This window comes from Neltuma alba, unplaced genomic scaffold (assembly GCF_004799145.2).
Source record: "Neltuma alba isolate B1F8T4 unplaced genomic scaffold, ASM479914v2 tig00011426_pilon, whole genome shotgun sequence".
Classification (NCBI taxonomy): Eukaryota; Viridiplantae; Streptophyta; class Magnoliopsida; order Fabales; family Fabaceae; genus Neltuma; species Neltuma alba.
Genome location: NW_021636109.1, coordinates 119,918 through 147,898, shown reverse-complemented (window position 1 = coordinate 147,898; position 27,981 = coordinate 119,918). Strand labels below are relative to the sequence as shown.

At 33.7% G+C, this 27,981-nt stretch overlaps 1 protein-coding gene and 1 pseudogene across 3 annotated transcripts; both read left to right on the top strand.

The window, feature by feature from the left end:
* The first annotated feature begins 12,486 nt into the window (after nt 1-12,486).
* LOC114713445 (topless-related protein 4) lies at nt 12,487-21,337 on the top strand. Of its 3 annotated transcripts, none has more exons than XM_028898093.1 (26): nt 12,487-12,647; nt 12,811-12,970; nt 13,095-13,274; nt 13,362-13,475; nt 13,554-13,712; nt 13,814-13,991; nt 14,094-14,217; nt 14,546-14,655; nt 15,387-15,558; nt 15,681-15,790; nt 15,900-15,969; nt 16,102-16,175; nt 16,349-16,444; nt 16,517-16,612; nt 16,946-17,073; nt 17,171-17,405; nt 17,491-17,655; nt 17,720-17,818; nt 17,927-18,073; nt 18,317-18,427; nt 18,543-18,722; nt 19,427-19,555; nt 19,642-19,737; nt 20,119-20,307; nt 20,447-20,613; nt 20,689-21,337. In XM_028898093.1, the coding sequence occupies exons 2-26, from the start codon at nt 12,891-12,893 to the stop codon at nt 20,885-20,887; spliced, it is 3,408 nt and encodes a 1,135-aa protein (XP_028753926.1). In that variant the 5' UTR covers nt 12,487-12,647; nt 12,811-12,890; the 3' UTR covers nt 20,888-21,337. The 3 variants fall into 3 exon arrangements, with proteins under 3 accessions (XP_028753926.1, XP_028753927.1, XP_028753925.1); XM_028898094.1 differs by having other exon boundaries at nt 12,560-12,647; nt 12,859-12,970; nt 15,390-15,558; XM_028898092.1 differs by having other exon boundaries at nt 12,560-12,647; nt 12,859-12,970.
* Nucleotides 21,338-23,403: 2,066 nt separating this feature from the next.
* Nucleotides 23,404-26,308, top strand: LOC114713446 (probable clathrin assembly protein At4g32285; annotated as a pseudogene).
* Nucleotides 26,309-27,981: the final 1,673 nt, after the last annotated feature.

The following is a 27,981-nucleotide window of genomic DNA, read 5'->3' as shown; positions in this document are numbered from 1 at the left end:
CTCATATTTATATTTTTTTTCAAAATAGTCTTTCGATAATAATACTTTTAGCTAATAAACTTGATTAGCAAGGATATTTTAAGAAAGAGAATGCATATTTATTACAAATAACTAACCTAATTTCTTTTCTTAATCTCTTTAAATTAGTCAACTAACTTTTATACTTAGAATCGAAAGTAATACACCACAAAAAGGATTATTGTTTCAGTTAGAAATGTCACTTTTTTAATTTTTATATAAAAAAAAATTAAACCCTTAACCTCTAATTGCACCCTTTACCACGCAAGGTTCTTGACTTCTTGCGGCCTATTCACTCCCCCCTTTTTTGTCTAGTGTGACAAAAAAAAAAGAGAGAGAGAGGAAAATAATTAGTCGAGACCTATAACTCAATTAATACTAATAATTTTTTAAATACTTTTAATTGCGAGATTATAAATTTGAATTTTGAATGAGGTATATAATGAATGTATGAGTTATGATAAAAAAAAGTTTTAAAAAGCAAATAATAAAAAAAAAAGCACAACGAAGTAACTACAAGATATTCTAGTGATTTTATTTTTTAAATAATAAAGAATATATCTTATTTTTATAAGAAAAGCACATTGAGCTAAATTAGTAGAAGCACTAAAAGAGTTTTGTGCCACAAAAGTTCTATGTTTAACAAAAAAAACAAGAACAAAAAAGCAGTAAATGCAGAAGAAGATATTTGATTTCTCCTAAATTAGATGGTCGAGTCTCATCAATTGGGAAAAAAAAGGCATCACTTTATTTTAAAAAATGTGACGCATGAGTTTTGTTTTTTTAAGTGCAGGAAGAATAAATTCTGGTAGCTAGATTGGGAGGAAAGAAAATACAAATAAATATAAACAGAGAGAGAGAGAAAGAGAGGAAGGGGGCCCAGGGGCATGAAGGAAGAAGGAAAAACTGATGGAATGCGACGGATAATGAGGGGGGGGGTGGCGAATGTGCATATCAAAATCAAAATCAAAATCAAAATCAAATTTAACGTTTCTCCATCTTTGAATTTTCCCTTGCTGGTGGGCCCCACTTTGACAGCCCCCCCACCCTTCCCTTTCTCCCATTTCAATCCCTATTTTCGCCCTTTATTGCTTTTCCTAATATTTTAGTCCCTCCCAATCCATCCCTCCCCCTCTCACCCACGCAATACAAAATCATACTCCGCGTATCACGATTTCAAAAGCACCTTCTACATTACCTGAATGTTTTTCTTTCTTCCTTTTTTCCCAATAAAAGAGGTTGGATACGATAGAAAGGACCTGCGTCTGGCTATATATATATATAACAAATCAATATTTAAATTCTTCTTTAAAAAGATGTTCACATTGACTACTCAATAACATTTTCAATAATACCTGTGCTTAATAAAAATATCATTATTCAAGTTCAAAATAACTCGGCGGACGCTGAATTAAAAAAATTGGAAAAAGAATACAAGCGATTTTAAATTTTATATTTTATGAAGATGTATATGAAAGTTGACCAGTTCTTGTCAACCTAACATATATACTACCACCATCGGCTTGGTGTCTGAAAAATCAATCGTCCACGTTAATGTGCTTGATCAGAGTGAAATGTGAACAGAATATATATACACATAACATGGTATCTAATCTGAAATACTAGGATATTGCCATTTGTGAACACAGCAAGCTAGGGGCCAAAAAACATAAAATATCATTAGCCTTGCTGGGTGGATCCCATGCATCTATCTCACCAATTTTGGATAAGACGACACGTCGTCAGAGTCAAAATCAACCCAATTAATCCATCTAACGATATAATCCACCAAAACCGAAAATAAACAAAAAGAATTAATACAAACATTATTTGAATTTTATTTTAATTTTAAATATAAAATTCAAATATAAGTTATCTTTTATATTTATCTTTTTTTTTAAAGATAGTCTTTCTAGTAATAGTCGTTTTAACTAATAAACTTGATTAGAAAAATATTTTAGGAAAGACAATATCTATTTAATACAAATAACTAACTTAATTTATTTTCTTAATCTACTCAAATCAATCAACTAGTTCTTATATTTAGAATTGAACATTGTATACTTCACTCTTTTTTTTAAAAATAAAAGTGACCATTTTAATATATTACTCCTCTAGTCTTATTTATAAGTCACTTCTAACATATTTCATACAGACTAAGAAAAACTTTAAACTTCATTACCTCTATTTTAAAATTCAACAACTTTTAACTTTAGTCCTATTTAATATACATCATACCTCATGTAAACAAAGTCAACATAATAATAAATAAATAATTAAGGAAAAGCTGTAGACTTTGCAAAGCCTTGCACGGCGGAAACCGATATTTATTTATTTTATTTGCCGACAAGTATATATAACGGTTTCGAGAAGCAATATTCTGATATAAACCAGGGCAAAAGGGTAAAATGGGGAGAAAGTCTCACTTTATTTAAGATGGGGGCCTTTCCATGTGATTGGCGCCCTCATTGTCTTTCTTTGCAGTCTAAATAAAAACAAAAGCGTTGTGATTGGAACCGTTTAAAATGTCTTGCGTCACGATGAAAGGACGTGCGGTGTTTCCTGACGAGAACGCGAGATGATGGGATATTTTGGAGAGAAGAAAGCTTCCGTCCACACATTTCGAGAGACGACGAAACGAAACGAATTGAAGGCGATAAATTGAAGACGTCTGTCACACGCCTGTTTTTTTATTATTATTATGCAAAACCATTGATGGGGAAAACTGCCTCGTCCTCGGATCCCTTACCCTCGCGAGTACCCGACAACTGCTGCTCGCTTTTACGTGAGGTGCGTCTTGCTTCGGCGCCTCCAGCTCAAGTCTCTCCCACTATTTTTCACCCTAAAATTATTATTCAAAGAAAACATACAAAATCTATGATGTATTAGACTCTTAGATACATTAAAAAAAATTAATTAAGTCCAATTTTTTGCCAGAATTAATTATGAATTATTTCTAATAGAGGCAACATTTATAAGTTGCTTCTTTTTTCCGGTCAAAAAAATAAGCTGCTCCCTCTTTTATCTGTTATAGGACATTTTCTAGAAGTAATTTTTGGTCATAAATATAAATCATCAATGGTCTTATTAACTGGATTTTTTCTCTCACTTTATTCTTGTTATTGATTGAGGTTCACAGTTGAAAGAAATTGAATGAGAAGTTAATTGGGGAAAAATTATCAATTCATGGCAAATTGTCAAATTTAATGACTTAATTGTCATTTTTTGATATATAATAATTAGCTGAGAGTGCGATATAATAAAGATGAAGGAGTAGATAAATCAGTTTGAAAAAAAAATAAATATAAAAGATAATATTGATTAAAATATTATATTTAAGATAAGAACCCTAACTACGATATTTAAAAGCCAACCGAAAGGGCACCTGTTTCTCTATCACTCTCCATTTTTGAGCTCGTGTTATACACAGTTCAATTGTCTTCATCACCGTGTGGATGGTGTCTACGTCCTTTTCATGAAATTAATTAAATAAAGAAGAGGCTCATAGTTGATATTGAATGTGCTTTGAGATTTGATTATTAGATATAACTTAATATTTAAGGTATTCGATGCTATGATAGTCTTGTCAAGCTAATAGATTTTTTTTCCTTATATGACTAGGACGCGGCTTAATCAATCCACTGTACAGCTTAAGAAAATTTAATTACTCTATTTACAAGTAACTACTTATAATATACTACCTCTGGTTCTAATTATAAGAGCCAATTGACTAATTTGAAGAGATTAAGAAATAAGGTTGAGTTAGTTATTTATTCTAAATAATTGTTGTCTTTTCTAAAATATCCTTGCTAATTAAGTGTATTGACTAGAATTATTATTGTTAGAAGGGCTACTTTAAAAAAAATGTATAAATATGAGAGACAAAGTGGATTACGATCTTATATTTATGATTAAAATAAAAATCAAATAAGATCTTATATTAAGAACTGGAGGTAGTACCCATATGTAAGTTGGTCTGTTCGGATCACCCACCAAAACGCGCTTATAATTTCACACATTAATATGGAAAGTAAAAGAGGCTTGAGAGTTTCAGTTATGATTAAAATAAATTCCTCAGTTGTTTCCTAAATCTTAGACAAAAAAATAGAAGTAACTCCCTCCTCCTTAAATATAGCACCCAGTCACATTTTTTTTTTCTTTATAATATATTGTTCGAAAATCTATGATACCTTAAAAGATCTTTCTGCATATATTTCTAGTTTTTTTTTTTTTGACCGGACTGCATATATTTCTAGTTACTGATTAATGATTCTTTCTAGCCCCAGATAAACGATTCCACCATCACAAAAGAAGGAAAACATTTAATTAGGGGTAGGTTGGGAATGACAAAAGCATTTAGCCGCAGGATACTTTTTAAATCTATGTGATTTTGATAACTGGGTATTTTATTTACGCACAAAGTGAGTTATAATATAATTAATTACTCATTCGGTCCTTAATACAGATCTAATTCTTGAGTTGGTTTTGGTTTTAAATATAAAACTCAATACTTTTACGTACAATGTCTTCTTTAAGACTTCTGTTTGTGTGTGAGATTTCAACGACTACGTGAATTTAATATTTAAATGCAAAAAATGATCAGTTGGCTCATTTAACTTGCTAGATTAAGTTTAATTTTCAACTCTACAAATTTTGTACATGCTGAATATTAGGACTTTTATTTAGATATTCTCACTAATAAAAAATTATAACGGGAGAATTTTTTTTTCTAATGTTCATTTTAAATTTCAATGGAGTATTTAAAAATTCAAATTTATCTCTAGGTCTAGGGATCTTTAAATAGTGATAAAAAAAAGGTAAAAGTCACTAATTTCATTAAGTAAAATTCAGAAAAGTTGTATTTATCCTAACTAATTGTGTTCCTAAACTTATCTTTTTAAACTGTACTAATTCTAAAATGATTGACTGAAAGTTGATTTAAAAGAAAAGAAAAAGGGAATAAAGTGGACAGTCATAGCTACCGAGAAATTTCTCGTAACTCCACTCTTATTGCGTGCGATGCATGTGCCCATTTTTTTTTTTTTTTAAAAAACAAGATAAACTTCTAAAAGTAAAAGGTAACGTAAATAAGTGCACAATGTATGTCCAGGAACAAAGTGGGACCCAAGTTAAAGCGCACATGTATAAAAATTAAAAATAGGCGAAAAAGGGAAATGTAAGTCGTAAGGTATATATCGGTTATTTAATTTTAAATAATAAAAATAGAAGATTAAGGAAGGCTAAAATCCCGATAATTTTTTTGGGCGGGAGAAATCCCAAAAATTAGTGTCCTGGTAATATTGAATGTGGGAAACAAACAAGTGACTATTGGAAGCGTGAAAAACGAATGAATTAAAGATGCGGTGTATTGATAGGGAGGGAGAGAATGAGTTGGCAAGTTTCAATCCATAAACATGTCCCATTTTTTTATTCAATTGAATAAATATATGTGTGAATGAAAATATAAAAGTTTAAACGGCGAGCAACTATGATGTTGACACGTTATAAATTATTGTCGGTGTTTTTTAAGCAACGCACCACCTCATCTCAAGTTCTCAACCACCCCTTCCAAAATTTTCTTGTCCAGGACTCACTTCAACCGCCCATCTTTAATACTCTTTCGATTCTTAATATAAAATTTAATTATTAAATTGGTTTTAGTTCTAAATATAAGACCTATTCATTATATTTATTAATTTTTTCTAAATTATCTCTATGGATACTCCCTCAATCATAATCAAGTAGAAGAGGGAGATAAGGTATTAAGAAAGATGATTATTGTGTTTTAGAAAAAAAGTGTCACATTTTTTATAATTAACTAACTTACCTAACTTTCTTAATCTAATCAAATTAGTTAAATGAGTTTTATATTAAGGATTAGAGGAATATAAAATTTAGGATGAATTTGATTTAAAATACCATTTTAATTCACTCTGTTTTTTGACATTTAAATTTTTTTAAAATATCCTTATTAAACTATAAGGGGTTCTTATCAGGAGGTAGTTACAAGGAACGTGACTAAAATGATAGTTTAAAAAAACCAATCCATATTTATTATAAATAATTAATTTAATTAATGGATGAAATACTTCTAAAGTAGTTATTTCATTAAAGACAAGAGACAGTGACATTGTAATCAATATGTATGTTTTTTTAGTGTCATTTATAAGGCAAAGAGATTTTTTTAAATCCTATTTATAAAGCATCTCATTAAATTTTTAACACGAATATATTATTGTGTCGTTTATTTACTATAGTATAAATATTTATTTTTTAAAAGCGTTTAAATTAGATAGTGAAAAATTTGAAAAGTTATTATATTTTAATAGAGAGTTAATATAATGTAATTTAAAGTTTCTCCTGACATGTGCAACAAATGCTAAAAATGTCTTGTGAGTAAGACTGGGGGAGTATATAAGTTGGATTTAAGTGCTTGTTTAAAATGATTTATAAGTGACTTTTTAATTATAATTTATAAAATATAAGATAAATATATATAAAAAAAATTGTTTCAATTTGTATGAATATACTTATTCATCATGAATCCTACAAGCGTTAATTACGGTGCACCGAACTACTGGTTGAGGCCTGGGCTGACCATATCCGGGTCATCTCATTCCATAAGACCAAAGGATTTGAAAAGGAAATAATAGTGATTTCTATTTTTATAAAGGCGCGTCTCAGATATTACAATTATGTAAATATCATTGGTGAATAATATATCAATATTTTTGTGTGTGGTATGATGTGACCCGATCTAATCAAGCTTTATAAATCCCTAGATAAGCATGGGCTGGTTTTATTGATTAAAAATAATAAAATTCTCTGTAAAATTACTTTTGGGATAAAACGGAATAAAGTCAGTGATAAAATGGATGTGATGAAAAAACACCCCGAATGAAGTTTCCCAGAAGAATGTGACAACGACATTTGCGGAAAGTGACGAGATTGTTTGGGGGCCAAAAAAAAAAAAACTGGGGAAGGATGTTGATTAATTCAAAGGTCGAATATTTAATTATTTTTTGGGGATTATGCTCATTATCTCGTAATTTCCATTGTTTATGGTCGTTGTTTTTGTCGTGACATGCTGAGTGGATGGTAGGCTATCACAGTTTTTTCTCGGTTAAATCGTCCGTTTTCTCGTATAGTTCGACAAGTTAGTGTCACATCAATTCTCAAAGACGTGGACATCTCTTCTACTGTTTTTTTTTTTTTAATATAGATTCTGATTTTTCAAATTTTTTTCATTTAAAATATTAGTTTTTTTAATCTAATAAAAACTTAGATTATTTTGTTTTTTGAGGAAATAAAACTTATAATTTGAAACCTGATGGATCAAAAATTATATTAATCTTTTTTTAATAATTAATTGAGTGTTTAATTTGAAAAATATGTAAAAACAATTTTTATGTTTATAAAATTTTTCTTATATGTTTATTCTGTATAACATATAATTATTCTAAAATAATAAGAATAGCGGTTTAGAAACTAATCTTTTCCAACACATAAATCTTCGGAGAAATCCTTTTTGAATCCCACCAAAACGCACAAATCTTTGATGGGTCGGTCAAATTCCACAAATCTTTAATTGGTTGACGAGGACGACATAGGATTTAAGAATGTTGCACTTCTACGACATTGTCCCTTCTTTTTGTTTTCATAAGAAATGTTATTATTAGCTCTGCTTCTTAATGTAAAACTTAATAATTTAAGGAGAGTAAAAAAATTAATCAAATTAGTTATTTGTAATAAATATGTGTTATCTTTTGTAGAATACTCTTATTAATCACCTGTATTGATTAAAACTATTATTTGATGAAATATTCAATAGTGCAAATATTATAATAATTACTTTAAAAAAATAGATAAATATAAAAAATAAAGTGAATTAAATCTTATATTTAGAAGCAAATTGAAAGTCTAACTAACTTTTATACCACCTTCGGTTCTTAAAATAGGACCTCTTTTGACTTTTATTTTGGTCCTAAATATAAGACCCCAATCTACTTTGTGTTTAATATTTATGTATTTTTTTTCAAGATAGTCCTTCTAACAATAGTAGTTCTAGCCAATACACTTGATTAGTAAGGATATTTTAGAAAAGACAATACATATTTATGACAAATAACTAACTTAATTTATTTTCTTAATTTTCTCAAATTAGTCAACTAGTTCTTATAATTAGGACCAGAGGTAGTATTAAGTACTGAATGTAGCATTTTTTTTACAAAAGCTATATTTTTTTCCTTGTGAAACCTCGTTAAAATGTATTAGGAAATCTAATGACAAAAACAAGTTGCATGGATCACGATAAAATATGTGGAGAAATATTCAAATAATAAAAAATATAACACATATTCGCATGTCTCATGAATAATCTCACTTTTTATATGTTTTATTTTTCATAGATAAAAACCGTGGGTAGAAAAAAATGATAAAAAAATGAAGAAAAACAAATACTCACGATGTATTTACGGAAAGACTATGTTGTTTAATGTATGTGATAACATGCTTAAATAAGTAATTTTTAATACTATGTCATTTATAACACAGCAGTATATCATAATTACAGTTACTTTTCATAGAACGAAAAGTCAGAAGGTAAAACTTCAGCAAATTACTGCGAAATTAGCATGGAAGACCATCCCACGGTCGCCTTTGACTGTGGAAGAGATTAACTTTCCACTTTCATTATATTTTTGTCACATTCCATTAAAAAACAACCTGTTACTAGCGCTTTATCAAAATTAAAATAATTGAAGAATTGATATTGTTTCTATATCTAAGATCTATTTTAAATATTTATTAATTTTTACTCAAAGTAATTCTATTAATATTCTTTCAACAACAATTAAGTAATAAAAAGAAAGAGTGAATTAAGAAATATATTTAGAAAGTTTTAGAAAAAAACATATTATATAAATTAACTTAACTAACATATTTAATTTATTCAAATTAGTTAACCAATATCTTTAGTTTAGAACAAGGTTTTATAATTAAAATTAGAGATAGTATATATCAAGAACGGAGAAATACTCTGCATGGAATTGCGAGCAGAATGGCAGATCTGCCCCTGGCCGAAGATGTATTGCCTATTTGCCCATGAACCGGGGGTTGTTCCCGCGGTTTACGTTATCCGAGTCCATTGTCGTTGAGCTCCACTTGCTTCCTGACTATAAAAAATCGCAGCTTCTTTGTTTTTTTTAAACAAAAAATTGCAGTTATTTACTATCTCTTATCCTATTTATAAAATTTAGTTTGTAATATAATTTTATATTATAAATTAAATTTTATAATTAGGATAGAAAATAGTGTTTTTCATGCTGTGGTTTTAGACTCTCTTGAAGCTCGTGACAGTGACTAGTAGTTTATTCAGTTTCTTGAATTTAATTTATCATTTTTAAAAATAAAATTTGGTTAAAGAATTTACTCTAATATTAAATATAAAATCCCAGTCTATTTTATTCTTGAAAATTTCTCAAACTATTTTTAATAACTACATATGTTAAAATATGTTTTTATTAATGAATTGATCTCAATATATTTGACTAAAAATAGGGGTGTTTAAAAGCCAAAAAAAAGATATACGAGATTATTTCATAAATAACTATTTTAAATTTTTTTATCTTTTTAAATTAGTTGTTTAATTTCTATATTTAGGAATGGAAATTCATATAGCAAATAATCAGCTGTACCTTAATAGCTACCTTCATTTTTTAATCTTAATATGCATTCTTATCTCTAAAGTAATTAGTAAGAAATCTTTTAAAACCTACTTGATATTTTTCATGAAAATTTTTGTTTTTAATGCGTATCATATTCATGCATTTATTATCATTACTTATCTGTTTTGTTATTTTTTACCCAGAATGTGAATAATATTTTTTTTTTGTCATGGAATCATTTCTACTCCTTTTTTTTTTTTTATGTTAGTCTAATTTATTCTGCGCATTAAACAACGCAGTCGCAGCTTGTTATAAAATAATTAGGATATTTCATATTTGTTTACAATAAAAAAATATTTTTTAATAATTTTTAGGAATATATCAAATATGTAAAAGTGGACTATCATAAGACTAAAAATTAGTATTGAATCAACCAATAAAACCGTGTGCCTATATTACAATTATATCTGGTTTTTCAAAAATTGTAATTCATATTTTTAGATATTGATGGTATTGATTTTTTCACAAAAATATTTGATCAAAATTGTACAGGAGTAATCAGTAAAATAAAACTCTGTCCCCCCCCCCCCCATGAAAGTAAAAAATGGTTTCCTCCAAAATACAAATAAGAAGTTACCACATATAAAATTATTAACCCCACAGGGAATTGTAAATGCACTTTTCAGAAAAAATAAATAAATTGATAAGTTTTAGTGCTTTTTTAAACCAATCCTTTTGGAAATAATTGATGTCTAATGATTCTAACCTAAAGTTTTAGATGATTAATTTTTATCTGATAATTTGGTAACTGAACGATTCCTTGCTAATCCAAACACGTCACCAGACAATGAACTTTCTCAATTAAACGTATAACTGTACGGATTTTCATTATCAACGCCTGCACTGGACTTCTTTATATATATACGTGTGTACATATATATATGTATTCATTTTTTTTGCCAGCCTTTAACACACACACACACACACACATTTTTTTTCAGCAAAAGAGGCATGGAGAATTTTTTAAATGATAAAAAAAACTAAAGCGAAACAACTAATTTTACGAAGAGAAATATGTACAAAATAATTCACAATTTCTAAATATATACGTCGATTAGGATATATTCAATACAGATTTTTTTCCCAGAAAAAGAGGCGTGGATAGTTTTTTAAGTGATAGAAAAAACTAAAGCGAACAACAGATATTGCGAAGAGAAATATGGACAAAATGATTAATAATTTCTAAATAATGAAATTGTATAAATGAGATTAGTGTAATACCTTTCTATTTTTATAATATAATGTATTATAATACTTTTTTTAGCAAGTGAAGTTTGTAAGCCTCCGTTTTTAAAAGTATCTTAAGGACAATAAATGAAAGGGAAACTGAAAAGCAATATCAAGTAAATTTAGGTTTTTTTTCCTAATCAAAGGCAAATTTTCCTTGAAAATAGGCAAGCTTAGATGTTAAAGAGAGAATGAAATGTAAATATTTATGATTTTTTTTTTGTGCTAACCCAGCATAAAACTTTCTTGATGCGAAAGAAAGGAAAAATAAAAATCATTTGATGTTTTTGCCAACAAATGAAAAAATAAAAAGCATTTGATAATTGATAATCTAAAATAGTTCAAGATATTCTAATTTTTTCAGCAAACAAAAATATTCAAAAATTAACGGGTTATTTGCATGCGTCTTAGGATCTCTCAAATCTCAATCACAATTCTATATCTATTGTTAGTCAACTTTGAAGTATATTTCTTTATGGTGTGATTAACGGGGCCATTTTTTTTTCCTTTTTGTATTTAAATTTATCTGGTCAAGAGTAGAAGCTAGATGACTATAGCTAGGCAATAACTAAGGTATCCTTTTATTTATAGATATATATGTATATGCATATTTATAAAGTCAAATATTTTACTTGATTCTGTAATAAATATTTTAGTCTATAATTGTTTGCTTCGTATATAAAATCTAAATATAGAATAAAAATAGAAAATAATTTCAACATAACCAATAAAAAATTTAGATAAAAGTGATTAACTCACAGTTATAAAAATATAACAACCTACAGAAAATAAAAGATTTCCCTCTCTCTCCCGGACAACAAACTAGATTTGATTATTAATTAATTAATAGACAAAAAACGAAGCCAGGTCCTCTTCCGAAATTTTTCTAATTAAATTGAAAATATTTTAGAAAAGAAATGGAAGTGTGCTCACAGAAAATCAAGCAAAAGTGCATATTTTTCAGTTTGTTCTCCAAATTTTATAAGATTTTAGTTTGTTCTCCAAATTTTATAAAATATTTTTTAGTCATCTAACTTTAATATTATTACTCTCAAATAATAATTTTTTATGTCAAGTATTATTATTTTTGAAAATATGTCAGGTAATGATTTGTCAATATTTAAAATACTAACGGTAGTATTTTTTTTATAACAACATTAGAATTAAATAATGAATAAAACGCTTTATACAATTAATGAATCAAAATAAAATACCAGTGTTATGTATGTGCTCAGAAAATTATATAGGAAATGATAATAAATCAGCGTTATTGCAGATTGAAAACTCCGCAAGTCTAGCCGAAAATAAATCTAAATCTGCTTATTTATGACTCCAGATAAGCAGAAGGCAAATCTCACTTTGGATAAGTGGTTCTACTTATTGCATCGGTTATAAGTACGATGGCTTATCACACAGGAGCCATGATTCCCATCTCATCTCGTGCTCGCTCACGCTATTTAAACCGTCTTGATTCATTCATTTCGTCGCTTCTTACCTCTCTCTCTTTCTCCTTTCTCCCCAAATCCCTAGCCCTTTCCTGTATAAATACTTCACCAGAAGCGTTCCAACACGGGAAAAGCTAGAGAGAGAAAGCAGAGCGAGAAACCACTGAAACCCTCCTTAATTATCCTCGTTCTGCTTCGAGGGTTATCGATCTGTGTAGGAAATCTCAGACAGGTGCGAGCTCCTTCTCTCCTTCTCATTTTCCATTTCTCAGCAATTTTTTCCTGAATTTTCTGCTTAATATCTGGATAATAAAATAATTTTTTCTGATAGATTTTGGTTTCTCACACAGAGTCTTGAATTTTTTCATGTTGATGTATTTTTCGCTTAATTCAAGGTTTTGATGCTCCAGTGTTGTTGATCTATTCTGGTTTCGATCTTTCAGGCGGACTTATTTTAGTTGCTGGGGACACCGCCATGTCTTCGCTTAGCAGAGAACTGGTGTTTCTTATACTTCAGTTTCTAGATGAAGAAAAATTTAAGGAGTCTGTTCACAAGTATGCTAGTTTTCTACTCATCTTTTTTTAATAAATTTTTAATTTTAATTTCGGTAGTCATACATATCTTCTCGTTCTCTCTGGCTAATTGATTATTTTTCATCTGAATTGTGAACGTCTATAGGTTGGAGCAAGAGTCGGGATTTTTCTTTAACATGAGATATTTCGAGGATATGGTAACGAATGGGGAGTGGGACGAGGTTGAAAAATATTTGTCTGGTTTCACGAAGGTGGATGATAATAGATATTCCATGAAGATCTTCTTTGAGATTAGGAAGCAGAAATACCTTGAAGCTTTAGATAAGTATGTTATGGTGATGTTAAGCTGTTACTGTTCTTAAAATTTTTTTATTCATGACGGGCGAGAGAATTAAGTTTTAAACAACTGCAGGCAAGATCGATCAAAAGCAGTGGATATTTTAGTGAAGGACTTGAAAGTGTTTGCCGCATTTAATGAGGATCTTTTCAAGGAAATCACACAACTGTTGACTTTGGATAACTTTAGGTATGGGCAATAAGCTTGGTATAATGTTATGGTACTTTTTCTTCACTTAGAATTACAATGGTTTTTATGAATTTACAGACATAATGAACAGCTATCTAAGTATGGAGATACAAAGTCCGCTAGGGGGATAATGCTCGCTGAACTAAAGAAATTAATAGAAGCTAACCCTTTGTTTCGTGATAAGCTTCAGTTTCCTACCTTGAAGAACTCCAGGCTGCGGACTTTAATCAATCAAAGGTCCTTATAAATATCATATGTTTTCTAGCACTTATTCCATTATTTTTTTAATCTTTGATGTAACAATTATTTTTTGTTTTTTATTTAATTGTTGATTGCAGTTTAAACTGGCAACATCAACTCTGTAAGAATCCAAGGTCTAATCCTGACATAAAGACCCTATTTGTAGACCATAGCTGTGGACAGCCAAATGGTGCACGGGCTCCATCCCCTGTTACTAATCCTCTAATGGGTGCTGTCCCCAAGGCTGGAGGTTTCCCACCGCTTGGTGCTCATGGTGTAAGTAACAGAACTGGAAACAATTCTCCTATGCTGCACTGGTAATTTGTGATATATAAATATAAAATGTTGTATACCTGATACCATTTATACATCTTATAGCCATTCCAGCCAACACCACCTGCTCTTCAGACATCACTTGCTGGATGGATGGCCAATCCATCCCCTGTTCCACACCCATCAGCCTCTGCAGTACCAATAGGTTTGACTGCAGCGAATAATGCAGGTAATTTTACATCTAGTCAATGTTTTGTCGGCCTTGACTAACACATAAAATGGGAACTGGCCTCATCTATCTGGTCATTTCGTGCTGGTTTTTATAAATCTAATCATGCGTGAGAATACATTCAATTATGGAACTGCAAAAGTGATGTGAGATTTGAAAAACTGAGAAAATATTGAAATTGCTAGAGATCTTGTGATGGTTATGTCATGTTGGCTTTTTCTATAATGCTTGTTGAATGATTGGCAATCAATCTTCCTTTGTCTCTTTGTGCTCGATCACTTTCCAACCTGATTTTCTTTTGCGCTCTCTGTTTTGGTCATGGCAACAGCTATTTTAAAGCGCCCCAGAACTCCCACTAATAACCCAGCTATGGACTATCAAACTGCAGATTCAGATCACGTATTGAAGAGGACAAGGCCTTTTGGCATATCAGATGAAGTATAAAGATGCATTCTATCTGTTTGTCTCTGTCTTTTTGATTAAAGAGTGAAAATGTGGATCTCATGATCATGCATGTCAGCTTTTTTCATTATCCTTCACGTAGATGTCTTTTAAAGTGCAAGATGCTTGTTTCACAGTGTGGCACTTTGTTAATATAACTGGAAGTTAGTGGAATTCCAAATTGCTTGGCAGCACACCTGATCATATCATAGCTTATCTTTGAACTATGGAACTTTATTTACTCCATAGTCAGAGAATATCTAGGTTAAAATTTTCATATTAACTAGAAGTTTTATTTATTTTTTCTACGCTTTTCACAACCTTTTTTCTTGTTATCAAAACTGAAAAACACTTTGGGAAGTTGTAAAGTGTACAGTTTCAAAGAACTGAAGCTCAAAAACCTCGTTCATATGGAAATTGGAAACGTTTGTTGCTTCTTTTTTCAATATTATTTTTGTTTCCACAATTCGTGAGATATATTAATGCTGAGAACAGAAATTGCTGCCTTGCTCTCCAGGTGGAGGATGGCAAGGATTTGTAGGATTTAAATTGGACTGGATTGGATGGACTAGTGTGTGATGCATATATGCTTGCTTAGCCATTTACAATAAATTTTAAATTTATTTTAAAACCGTTAGGTATTAATTCCTTCATTTTGAAGTCTACCAATTATGGATTCTTTGCAGAAATTTAATGTCTGTAACTCATCCTGCATTCATGAATTCTAGCAGGTCAATAATCTACCAGTAAATATTCTGCCTGTTGCTTACTCTAGCCAAAGCCACGGTCAGAGCTCCTATTCGTCTGATGACTTGCCCAAGAACGTTGTGATGACTCTAAGCCAAGGGTCATCTGTCAAAAGTATGGATTTCCATCCGCTTCAACAAATCCTACTTCTTGGTAAGCTGCTTTTTTCTTGACTTCCACTCAAACAGTAATGTCCTCAGTTTTTAGTTAGTTATTAATGTATATATTTAATTAATTTGTAAATTGATTTATCTTTTAATTTTGTTGATGTTTAGTTGGAACAAACATGGGAGATGTCATGGTGTGGGACGTAGGTAGCCGTGACAGGATTGCACTTAGAAATTTCAAGGTCTGGGACCTTGGAGTGTGTTCAATGCCTCTACAGGTGTGTTTCTTGAACTAAAGTTGATGAACACTGCATATCTATTGTTTCCGTTTGAACTTTGAAGTCAGCTTGTCAACTAATGAGTAACTGTTATCTAACCGTAATGTAGGCATCACTGGCTAATGATTACACAGCTTCGGTGAACCGTGTGATGTGGAGTCCTGATGGAACACTTTTTGGTATGATCTAAGGATATTTGCTGCTTTCTATGGCTCGGTTTACGTATTTGCTTCTTGATGTATTCTATTGATCCCATACTTATGTCATTTGAAGTTGTTAACAGGTTGAATTTTGTTTTCTCAATATTTCAGGCGTTGCTTATTCTAAGCACATTGTGCACTTATATTCCTATCACGGTGGGGATGATCTTAGGAACCACCTAGAGGTTGTTTTCTCTCCGTAGTCCAGCAAATATGCTTTATATGCCAGTTGATCATTTGTCTATTAAATTTGTCAACGTTATTTTGTTTTTAAATTTATCTCCCATCTATACATGAAAAGCACCAAGACCCATAACTCGATACATATATTGGTGCTCACTTGCTTTTGTCGTAACAGATTGAGGCACATGCTGGGAGTGTCAATGATCTTGCTTTCTCTTATCCGAACAAACAACTATGTGTTGTTACCTGCGGAGAAGATAGGGTCATCAAGGTTTGTTACTCATACAATATTTCATGACGAGGTTGCAATGCAAAATCATTTGTAAGAGTCCAAGTTTTGCAGGTATGGGATGCAGTCACGGGTGTAAAGCAGTATATATTTGAGGGTCATGAAGCACCTGTATATTCTGTGTGCCCTCATCACAAAGAAAATATTCAGGTAAGCTAAACCCAGCACTACAAATTATTTGGCTTCTGTTTTTTGGGCTGCAATATGTGGCTATTGTTAAGTGAGTAGAATTTTGTCTGCCACAGTTAGTTGATGGACGAGCATCATGAGATGGAACAAATATGTCTGAATTTGGAAGTCTCTGCTTCTTACGTTTTCTGGTTGCCTGATATTATTGATTAATAACACTGATATTCTCTTGAACTACTTTTCATGTTAATATTTGATCATCTTGATCTCTGGTTTACATGGTCTTGCATGTATTCATTCATTTAATTTGTCTTGGTTTACATACTGTCTGATCCCATATATATGCTTGTGTAGTTCATCTTTTCAACTGCAACTGATGGAAAAATAAAGGCTTGGTTGTATGACAACATGGGTTCTAGGGTTGACTATGACGCACCAGGCCATTCCTCTACTGCAATGGCATATAGTGCTGATGGAACAAGGTTCAGACACTAACCATACCTTTTCTTGTTTCTAATTTTTGGCTGATGCATGATTTTGTGGTGTGACTATTTGTTGGGACCTATATGTGTTACTTAGGCTATTTTCATGCGGCACAAACAAAGAAGGGGAATCATTTTTAGTGGAATGGAATGAAAGTGAAGGAGCTGTAAAGCGTACATATCATGGTCTGGGGAAGAGATCCGTAGGTGTTGTGCAATTTGATACAACTAAGAATCGATTCTTAGCTGCTGGTGATGAGTTTATGATTAAATTCTGGGACATGGATAGTACAAACTTGTTGACGAGTGTAGATGCAGAGGGTGGATTACAGGTTATTATTGGATTGGCATTATCTTTTGTTGACCTTGTTATTCCTTCCCTTCAAATTAACACGTGGCTTGCTTTGGAACTTGCAGTCTTCTCCTTGTATTAGATTTAACAAGGAGGGAATACTGTTGGCTGTCTCCACAAATGACAATGGAATTAAAATATTAGCAAATACAGATGGTATTAGGCTACTTCGGACAGTGGAGAATCGCCCATTTGATGCTCCTAGAGTTGCTACTGCGTCTGTTGTGAAGGTTGGTTGTTCAGATTTAGATTACTTGCTCGAATGCATTTTCTGAATCCATCCTGTTTATGCAGGCCCAGGCATCTCCAATTAGCACCTTTGCTTCTAATAATGTAACTGTGGGAACAAGCCTTGCGGATCGAGCTCCTTCAGTGGCAGCCATGGTTGGAATGGTGAGTTCTTTGTACATTGATATGGTTAATTTGTGCATGATTTTGGACCTCATTTATTTTATTATCTAGCATTTTTATTGACCCAATACTTGATTGTTGTCTCTGTAGAATAATGATACTCGAAGTTTAGCTGATGTAAAGCCCAGAATTGCTGATGAAGCTGTTGATAAATCTAGGATCTGGAAACTGACAGAAATTACTGAACTATCACAATGCCGTGCACTGAAGCTTCCTGACAATTTATCACCAACAAGGGTGAGATCTGCTTTTAAAATTGGATTAGTGTCTTAGTTCCTACCAGCATGTGGTGCAGATAATGTTACCTACAAATTTGCTTCAATGCATGTCAAAGACAAATATAGATCACTTTTGGATCACCATCAACGTGCATTTAAAGGAAATGGAACTGTGGATTTTAGCAGTATTTGGCTCTTTGTTGAGTTTTTGATCTTTTACAAACTTGCAAGTTGACCTATGTAACATCAAATATTGTTTCAGGTTTCTAGATTAATTTACACAAATCAAGGGGTTGCCATTCTGGCATTAGCAGCAAATGCTGTTCACAAGCTTTGGAAATGGCAGAAAAATGATCGGAATGTTACTGGGAAGGTAATGACGCTTCTTTGATGCATGGTTGGATTTCAATTTCATCATTTCTTGAACTATTTAACTGGAGTATAGTGGTCCCAGAAAATTTTAAATGACACGATTGCATATGCAACAGGCCACTACAGCAGTTACACCACAACTGTGGCAACCATCCAGTGGAATATTGATGACTAATGATAAAAGTGATACAAACCCAGAGGAAGCTGTCTCATGTTTTGCACTCTCGAAGAATGACTCCTATGTCATGTCAGCTTCGGGAGGAAAAATTTCCCTTTTCAATATGATGACATTTAGGGTAAGCAGCTTGCCTTCCATTTGCTTTTTTCCTTGTCTTATATGAACTGAATATGAAGAATTATTAGTCCCAAAAAAAGGGGGCAAAAAAATTCCTATATTAATGCCCAAGCTTGAAATGACACTAAGTAATGGAGTTGCGATGAAGACAATTAGGATGCATGGTCAGTATGGCGTGCCATGTTTCCTTTCTTCATCCTCATTTCCCCTTTCCCCAATAAAGATGTGGGCGCTTCCCCGACATAAGCAAAGGATTGAGAAAAAGTGAGCCTGCTCATTAAGATTATTTTAAAAAAAATTTTTTCACTGATCCTTTCCTCTCTCTTTCATGAATGTTAGTTCAGACATACAAGAACTTGGGAGAGCTACTATTTTTTAAATTTTTCCTCCGCCACACACATTTTTTTCTCATTTTTTGGTGGCTTTAAAATCCATGGATGTTGGCTCCCTCTGCCCCTAATCTATCTATCTCTCATTTATAACTTTTTTGGCCCTGCTTTAAACGTTATTTTGCTTCTATCTGCTATCTATTGCATCTATCAGTTGCTTCTTCGACTTTAATGTTAAACTAAACTGAATGACACTTCAAAACAATTTTTTTTTAACCTTCTTTTTTAGGGTTTACTTTGTTTTGTTATGAACATGTCACTTTGTCTTGTTACACTTATTTTGTGTGATTAACATGTATTTGCTTCCTAACCGCAGACAATGACTACTTTCATGCCACCGCCCCCAGCTGCTACATTTCTTGCTTTTCATCCTCAAGACAACAATATTATTGCCATTGGCATGGAAGACTCTTCTATACAAATTTACAATGTTAGGGTGGATGAGGTATTACTCTATAATTGGTTGAGTTTGATAAACTATCAGATTGAGAAATTCCTGAGCTTACCTTTGCTTTTCATTTTTCATCCAAGGTCAAAACCAAGCTAAAAGGTCATCAGAAGAGAATCACTGGTCTTGCATTTTCTCACGTTCTAAATGTGCTTGTATCATCGGGAGCTGACTCTCAGGTGAAGAATCTATTTCTGTTGCTATGGACATTGAACTGCCGAAATGATGGTTCCTGGTCATCATTTGTTACTGCATCTGGTTAACGATGTTTACATCTCTAGAGTTTGTTCTCTGTGGTTATCTAAGCCTAAGCTTTTGTTCTCTTTGGCTTTGTACGTGGGAATGTGTTTCATTTAATAATGTTCCCGACTTCTGTTGTACTGTAATCGGTAATCATCTGCATATGTAGTTGGATCAGAGATTAAATGGCATCTATGGGTGGTGAATGATTTCTTTTGATGAGCGTTCTTAGAAAAATAATTATGAAAATCACCATGCATTGTGTATAGATCAAGTTCATTCTTGTGTATTTATTTGTTTTTTGTTGAATGCTCCCACAGTTGTGCGTTTGGAGCACAGATGGATGGGAAAAGCAGGCGAGTAAATTTCTGCAGATGCCCAGTGGTCGGGCACCAGCGCCTCTTGGTGATACTCGAGTCCAATTCCATCAAGATCAGATACATTTGCTGGCTGTTCATGAAACCCAGATAGCCATCTTTGAGGCACCTAAGTTGGAATGCTTAAAGCAGGTGTGCCAATCTCCAAAATTTGACTTGATAGAGTGGCTTATGTTTAATTATTCCTAGCTTCGTTGGTTTTCTGTATTTCAAGGCGATTTCTCTGGTAAGCCTACTAACATATTCCGGAATTTTGTTGTTATCTGATCAGTGGGCTCCTCGAGAAGCCAGTGGTCCAATCACACATGCTACGTATTCATGTGACAGTCACTTAATATATGTAAGCTTTGAAGATGGAAGTGTGGGCGTACTCACTGCTTCAACCCTCAGATTACGGTGCAGAATAAATCAAACTGCATATCTTCATCCGAATCCAAGGTTCTTTTTATGATCAAGCGTAATGGAAGATCTTCTTATTATTTTCTTTCTCATATCTAACAGTTCATTTTACAGCTTGAGAGTCCATCCTCTTGTCATTGCCGCACATCCCTCCGAAGCCAATCAATTTGCATTGGGACTTACAGATGGCGGGGTATATGTTCTTGAGCCACTAGAGTCAGAAGGAAGATGGGGCTCTCCGCCTCCAACAGAGAACGGCGCTGGTCCGAGCACCCCGTCAGGAGCCACTGTAACGGAGCAACCTCAAAGGTGACCGTGTATCTTGTAGTCTTTGTCCAAGGACCTTGAGTGTATGTATTGGATTGTGATCCCGCTCCCTTGTGCAAAGGGGAAGCTGCGGAATTTAGGTGTTATTATCTTTAGGATGAACCTATCACGTATCACCTTCTTAGTGGCTTCCTAACCAATTTGTATTTCCATGGAATTTTCGTTTTTTTTTTTTTTGGGTCTCTTTTCAATTAGGACCACGACCTAAGTCTGTTTATGTAGGGTAAATTTAAAAGGGGTGCTGGAGAGAGGAGGGTTAAGGTCTGCATTCTCCTTTTCCCTCTTGGTTGGGCCTGTTTTTTGGTTTTTTTAAATTGTTTTAGTTTTTTCGGTATATATTGAGCTAGTCATTATAATTTATTTTTTACCCAGTTAAAGCTAGATACTGACATGCAGTTCTATTCAGTCATTTATCTTATTTGCTATGATTCTTTTATATTTATCAATCGTAGAATTTACGTCACTTTTTCATCATAACATCACTCAATGTTATTCGGCGAACTGTGTGCTTTCCTGGTGGAATGAGTCTCCACTGAGTAATACTTGATTGTCCTGCTTGTAATGATCATTATCAAGTTCCTTGTTCATTTTGAGCGCCTCACATGCAAGTATGCTTGGTGATTGCCATTATTTCTCATTCAAGCTTTCCAAGTCATCTTCAAATTAAATTTAAAACAACAGTTTTTAGCGATTCTTTATCATTATTTTAATTTTAATCATCCCAATAATTTTGTCCATATAATTTAGCTCAATTATTTTTGGGTTAAATGTGAACAAACCGGCGGTAAATTCTATTTATTAATGCGTCCTCCCATTCAATATTTTGAGTCTCTTTCAGTCTTTTAAACCCAAGTAGACTGAATTAAATATTCAAATTCAACTTCGATCACCAAAGAAAAAAAACTCGGCTTGAACTTTTTATGAACTTCTCGAGTACCGCTTGGGTGTCCACAAGCGGCAGTCCAAACAAAAGGAACGCAACAGCTTCGGGGTCTAGTGGGGGAAAATTACAAACATGCCGTGACTCATTGATCTTATATTTTGTCGATTCTCGATTGTTGATACAAGTCTTGGCTCATTTATCTCACATAAGAAATATTAGCTCCTATTCTTAAGATAAGAGTTGGCTAATTAATTTAAATAGATTAAAAAATTAGTTAAGTTAAATTATTTCTAATAAATATGTTTTATTTTTTCCAAGATATTGTTATTAAACTATCATTATTACAAGGATTACCTTAAAAAAAATAGACAAATATAAAAAATAAAGTGAATTAAGATTTTATATTTAAGACTAAAATAAAAATCAAACAAGTTTTTATATTAAAGATTAGAGATAGTATATTATCAACCAAGCATAATATAGTATGAAGTTAGTCTCTCACATAGTAAACTAAGGTTTGAGAACTCCTTAAAAGTAATGCTCACATTCATACGTGCCCAGTGAAGAAAAGAAAATACATTAATTGCATGTGGAGAGAAACATGGACCGGAGGTTATGGGTATCATTTTTCAATACTCCTTCCGTTCCTTATTATAAGAGACATTTGATGCTTATGGCATGTTCTTATATATAAGAGACACTTAAACGTTGTCTCTATTTTTTTGTGTTGATTTCTTAGTTTACCCATATTTATTATCTCCAACTCACACTCTCTCCCCCTCCTACTTCTTTCTTTTAATAATTTAATTGTTCTCTCTGATACTCTCTCTCCTTATTAATGAAGGCATTTTTGGAAAAAAAATTATACTTTTTACACATTGATTGTTCTCAACTAATTTTAACTATTTTTTTTATCAACGTACTTCGGTTATTCGTCTGTTATAATAAGGAACGGAGGGAGTATTTATTATTCATGAATAGCATAACCTCCTGCATACTTTTTATATTTCATGTAGGATACCGACTTGTGTGGACGCCTTTTAAGATACAGTCAATGCTTTCGAAAACAAACACTTGAAAGAAGTTTTCAACTCTGCATAAATTATTACGGGTAACACAAAGTTTTCACCATGGCGTTTCCTTTTGTCCGTTACCGATTGCTGCATATTTTAACATTTCCTTTTAAAAGGTCATATAGAAAGAAACAAAGCAAATAGAGAAAGAGTCTTGTAAGAATAATTCAAAGAATGCACAAAAAATTAATTATCAGTAGCTGGAAAAATAATTATATATAAATTCATAAGTATATACTCTCTTTCTTTTTATTAATTCCCATGGTTTTTATCATAAGACCCTGTGGGGGAGGAAAACAGACTAATTATATAAATAAATTTACTTTGAAAATAATAAACGATGATGACAATTAATAAAAGGACCCTGACCGTGACATGTGGAAATCGTCCATCACGGCGACGGACAAAACGACTGCGTTTTGCACGGGATTACGTGGACAAAGGAATAAATATCTTAAGGAAGAAGATTATTGCCCGGGGATTACGCGGTTTCGCGATCAGTGCCCGCTTTTGTTCTCTCGATCAGTCTCACGCACACAGCACTTGCACCCTCGCATGTCCTCAGAGAGGCCGGGGCTTACACATCTTCCACCTCCCTGCATTTCTTCTTCTCCCTTCTCAACACGTAGCCTTCTCCTCTCCGATCGTGATCCACCTCATTCCCTTCGCAGATCCGATCTTCCACCGCTTTTTACAGAGTTTTCTTATACAAGGTAATCCTAATTTTCACCTCCAAAACTGTTGTTTCTGAGCCCAATTTCCACCCAGTTTTCGAAAGCAAGCGAATTTGGTGTACTTGGTAGTTGTTTGCGCAATCGCGAATGGCATCCAGCACGATCCGTAAGGCGATTGGTGTTGTGAAAGACCAGACTAGCATTAGCATAGCGAAAGTCGCCGGGAATTTAGCTCCTGAACTTGAAGTCTTGATAGTCAAAGCCACCAGTCATGAGGAAGTCCCAGCTGATGATAAATATATCAGTGAGATTTTGAATCTTACTTCGTATTCCAGGGGTTATGTTACTGCTTGTGTGATCACTATATCGAAGAGGCTCGGAAAGACGCGCGACTGGATCGTGGCTCTCAAGGCTTTAATGCTTGTTCATAGACTTTTGGTTGATGGGCATCCTTTGTTTGAAGAGGAGATTGTGTATTCCACTCGGAGAGGCATGAGGATTTTGAATATGTCCGATTTCAGAGACGAGGCGCATTCCCATTCTTGGGATCATGCCGGTTTCGTGAGGCTTTATGCGATGTATCTTGATGAGAAGGTTGAGTTTGTGGTGTATCAGAAGAATCTAAAAGGTGTTGAATCAGCTGAAGTTAAATTTGCAGAGAGGGACGATAGCTGGGGGCCATCTCGACGCGGTTATGGTGAATACAGGGATGAGTTTGATCCTGGGATGGGTAGGAGGACGAGGTCGTACGGTGACGTGAATGAAGCAGTTGAGAAAGAGCAGAAGAATGCGATTACTCCTGTGAGAGACATGAAACCCGAGAGGATTTTGGACAGTTGAACCGTTTACTTCGGCTTCTTGATCGCGTATTGGGCTGTAGGCCAAGTGGTGCTGCAAAAAGTAGCAGGTTGATTCTCGTTGCTCTTTACCAAATTGTAAAAGAAAGCTTCAAGTTATATGTAGAGATATGTGAGGTATTGGGGGTATTGTTGGATCGATTCACAGAGATGGAATATGCATATTGTGTGAAAGCCTTTGATTGTTATGTCACTGCGGCCAAGATGATTGATGGACTCGTAGATTTCTATAATTGGTGTAAAGATATGGGAATTGCAAGGTCATCAGAGTACCCTGAAGTTCAGAGGATTACTGATAAGCTTCTGGGAACACTTGAAGGTTTTCTGAAGGGAATGGCTAATAGGCCAAAAAATCCTGAGAAGCATATAGAAGTAAAGGAAGCTGTCAAAGAACCAGAACCAGAACCAGAACCAGAAATGAATGAGGTGAAGGCTCTTCCTGCTCCAGAAACTTTTACACCTCCACCCCCTCCGGTTACTCAACCTAAGACTCCTCCTCCTCAACAACAAGTGACGAATAATTTAGTAGATCTAAGAGATGGTGGCGATTCGGCTGATGAACAAGGCAATAGACTAGCTCTGGCTTTGTTCTCTGGACCTCCAACTGTAAATCAAGAAGGTTCCTGGGAAGCATTTCCTTCAGATGGAGGATCTGAAGTGACTTCTGCATGGCAAACACCAGCAGCCGAACCGGGAAAAGCAGATTGGGAATTGGCACTGGTGGGAATCTGGTAGCAATTTGTCCAAACAAAAAGCAGATTTAGCAGGAGGTTTTGATTCACTACTTCTAAATAAATGGCATGTATGATCAAGGTGCTGTGAGGCAACATGTAAGCACATCTCAAATAAGTGGTGGGCTCCAGAAACTTTTACACCTCCACCCCCTCCGGTTACTCAACCTAAGACTCCTCCTCCTCAACAACAAGTGACGAATAATTTAGTGGATCTAAGAGATGGTGGCGATTCGGCTGATGAACAAGGCAATAGACTAGCTCTGGCTTTGTTCTCTGGACCTCCAACTGTAAATCAAGAAGGTTCCTGGGAAGCATTTCCTTCAGATGGAGGATCTGAAGTGACTTCTGCATGGCAAACACCAGCAGCCGAACCGGGAAAAGCAGATTGGGAATTGGCACTGGTGGAATCTGGTAGCAATTTGTCCAAACAAAAAGCAGATTTAGCAGGAGGTTTTGATTCACTACTTCTAAATGGCATGTATGATCAAGGTGCTGTGAGGCAACATGTAAGCACATCTCAAATAAGTGGTGGGAGTGCTAGCAGCGTGGCACTTCCTGGTAAGAGTGCCACCCCAGTGCTGGCTCTGCCGGCGCCGGACGGCACAGTTCAGGCTGTAGGGCCACAGGACCCATTTGCAGCATCAATTTCAGTGCCACCACCTTCTTATGTGCAAATCGCAGAAATGGAGAGAAAGCAAGCGATGCTTGTACAGGAACAGCAGATATGGCAGCAATATGGGAGAAATGGGATGCAAGGCCAAATGGGTCTGAATAAGGTTGCTGGGGGATCTAGTTTCATTGCTTCTGGTTCTCAACCAATGATGATGCCTTATGGAATGCCACAATATAATGGCATGGGACAAGCAGGAGGATACTATTATGCACCATTTTGATGGTGCTACTCTGTTTTCAAGGGCTGGTTTTTTGTTTTTTTTTTCCGGCGGAGGAAGGTGAAAATAAATTAAAACGGTCTTTTTCATTTTGTTTCCTCGTGACCCTGTTTATATGTCTGTTTCCGCCTCACACTTGTCTGGAAGGCTAAAGTCATTTAATTTTCTCACTCTTGATTTTGTCCATGGCGATTTACTTGACAGCAGCTTGTTTCAGACTTCATGAAGAGCAATATATTTATATATATATATATATAGAGGAATCCATGTGATGGGCTTTTCTTTGTGCAGTGTAATTAGGACACAATTCTGCTTATCCTTATCTTGCTTTGCTTTTAGCCTTTTTGCCAACTCTTGATGCTTCTGATATACTCAAAACTCAGGTAAATCAGATCCATTAAAGAAGCCGGTCTCTTCGTTAGCAAGGAATGAATGACGATCTATGTTATAGAGCCGAAAAAAATCAACAGTAAAGTTACACTAATTTTACATATATATATTTTACAATTTTGTTTTAAAATAGATACAAGTCTATTTTTAAAATAAAAAATGATCAAAATGTTTTCAACTATTTTATTATTAGATAAAAATACTTATATCAAAATAAATATAATTATAGTTTATGTGTTTGGATTTAAAGCGGGTGTAATTTCCCCAAGGCGGAAGTTAACTATCCGCAAAATGGATTATAACTTGTTGAGGGATAAATTATGTGAGACCAAGCACAGATCTGTGCGCGTAGTGAACTAATAAAGAGACACCATTTTGTTTTATTTATTGAGGAAATATGAAGAAGAAACTACTTCCCTGATGAATTGCATTAGCCGCGAAGTCTAATTTTTATGAAAGTTGCCTCTGATGGCTTTGCATCACTTGGCGTATGATTGGAATTTTTTAAACTGAAAATTCGTTGTGTCTCTTGGATGAGGGATAAATGGAAAAATGAGAGCAAGTTAAAAAAAAAAATGCTTATATAATGTCAATTTTTTTTTTTACTTCAAAAAATATTCTTACACAACGCTGACGGCATCATACAAAGTGATATCATCCCTCTGAATTTGGCCATTTTAACAGGGTCAAGGTCAACGTCATTGTCAACAGAACCAAATGGGAGCAAACTTAAGGCGGAAGCGCAAACTTCCTCAAAATCCATTCTTCTTCTAAATTGTAATGAATTAATTATTCTCCGTTTGGAATAGTTTGCAACTAATTTTTCGATTGTAATTTACGAATACTGCCTCCGGCCCTAATTATAACTAATTATAATCTATAAACGACATGTTATATAACTAACAGAGGTTACTTGAGATAAGCATGTGAAAAGAAATTGTTCTTAAGGGATGAAAAAAAATCAGAACTATGTCGCATCTTTGTGAAGCAAAGCTTTCGCAGAGAGAGCTTCGCGAGGAACCAGACTCGCCAGATCGTCAAAATGAGCGTCAGAATCCTCCTCCTGGTTAACACCTGATGACCCGAGCTTCAACAAACTTAATCATCCGAGAGAAGACCGAGAGGCGCGGAAGAGCACATGCTCGACGGCCGCGTCGGAGCAGCGACGTCAACGGAAAGTAGGCCGTTGTCGGAAGCAGTGGAAAGGCTGGCACTGGTAAGGAAGAGGAAGAAGATTAATGAATGACTCAGGAGACGCGAGGGGTCGGGGTTGGGGAAGGGGCAAATGATGAGGAAGTTAACTTACCGAACTTTATTTAATTAATTTTTTTTAATAACTGTGAATTGTCGTTTAAGTTTTACTGTTCTCACTCTGATTTTTATAATCCCCATTTGTAACATCTGCTAATTTCTAAGATTTTATCATATGAATATGAAGTAATATGTGTGTGCGCGCGTCTGAGAAACAGACATACTCATTAGAAGAAAAAGTGAGTATTAAATATTTTAAAAATTATAACATAAATGCGAAAACAAGCTAGATGCATGATCTATAACTACTTAGAAACTGAGAAAGGTC

Coding starts and splice junctions, on each gene's coding strand:
- LOC114713445 (XM_028898093.1), top strand. CDS start 12,891: ATGTCTTCGCTTAGCAGAGAACTGGTGTTTCTTATACTTCAGTTTCTA. Junction 15,559..15,680: donor TCAACAAATCCTACTTCTTG/GTAAGCTGCTTT, acceptor GTTGATGTTTAG/TTGGAACAAACATGGGAGAT. Junction 15,970..16,101: donor TCCTGATGGAACACTTTTTG/GTATGATCTAAG, acceptor TCAATATTTCAG/GCGTTGCTTATTCTAAGCAC.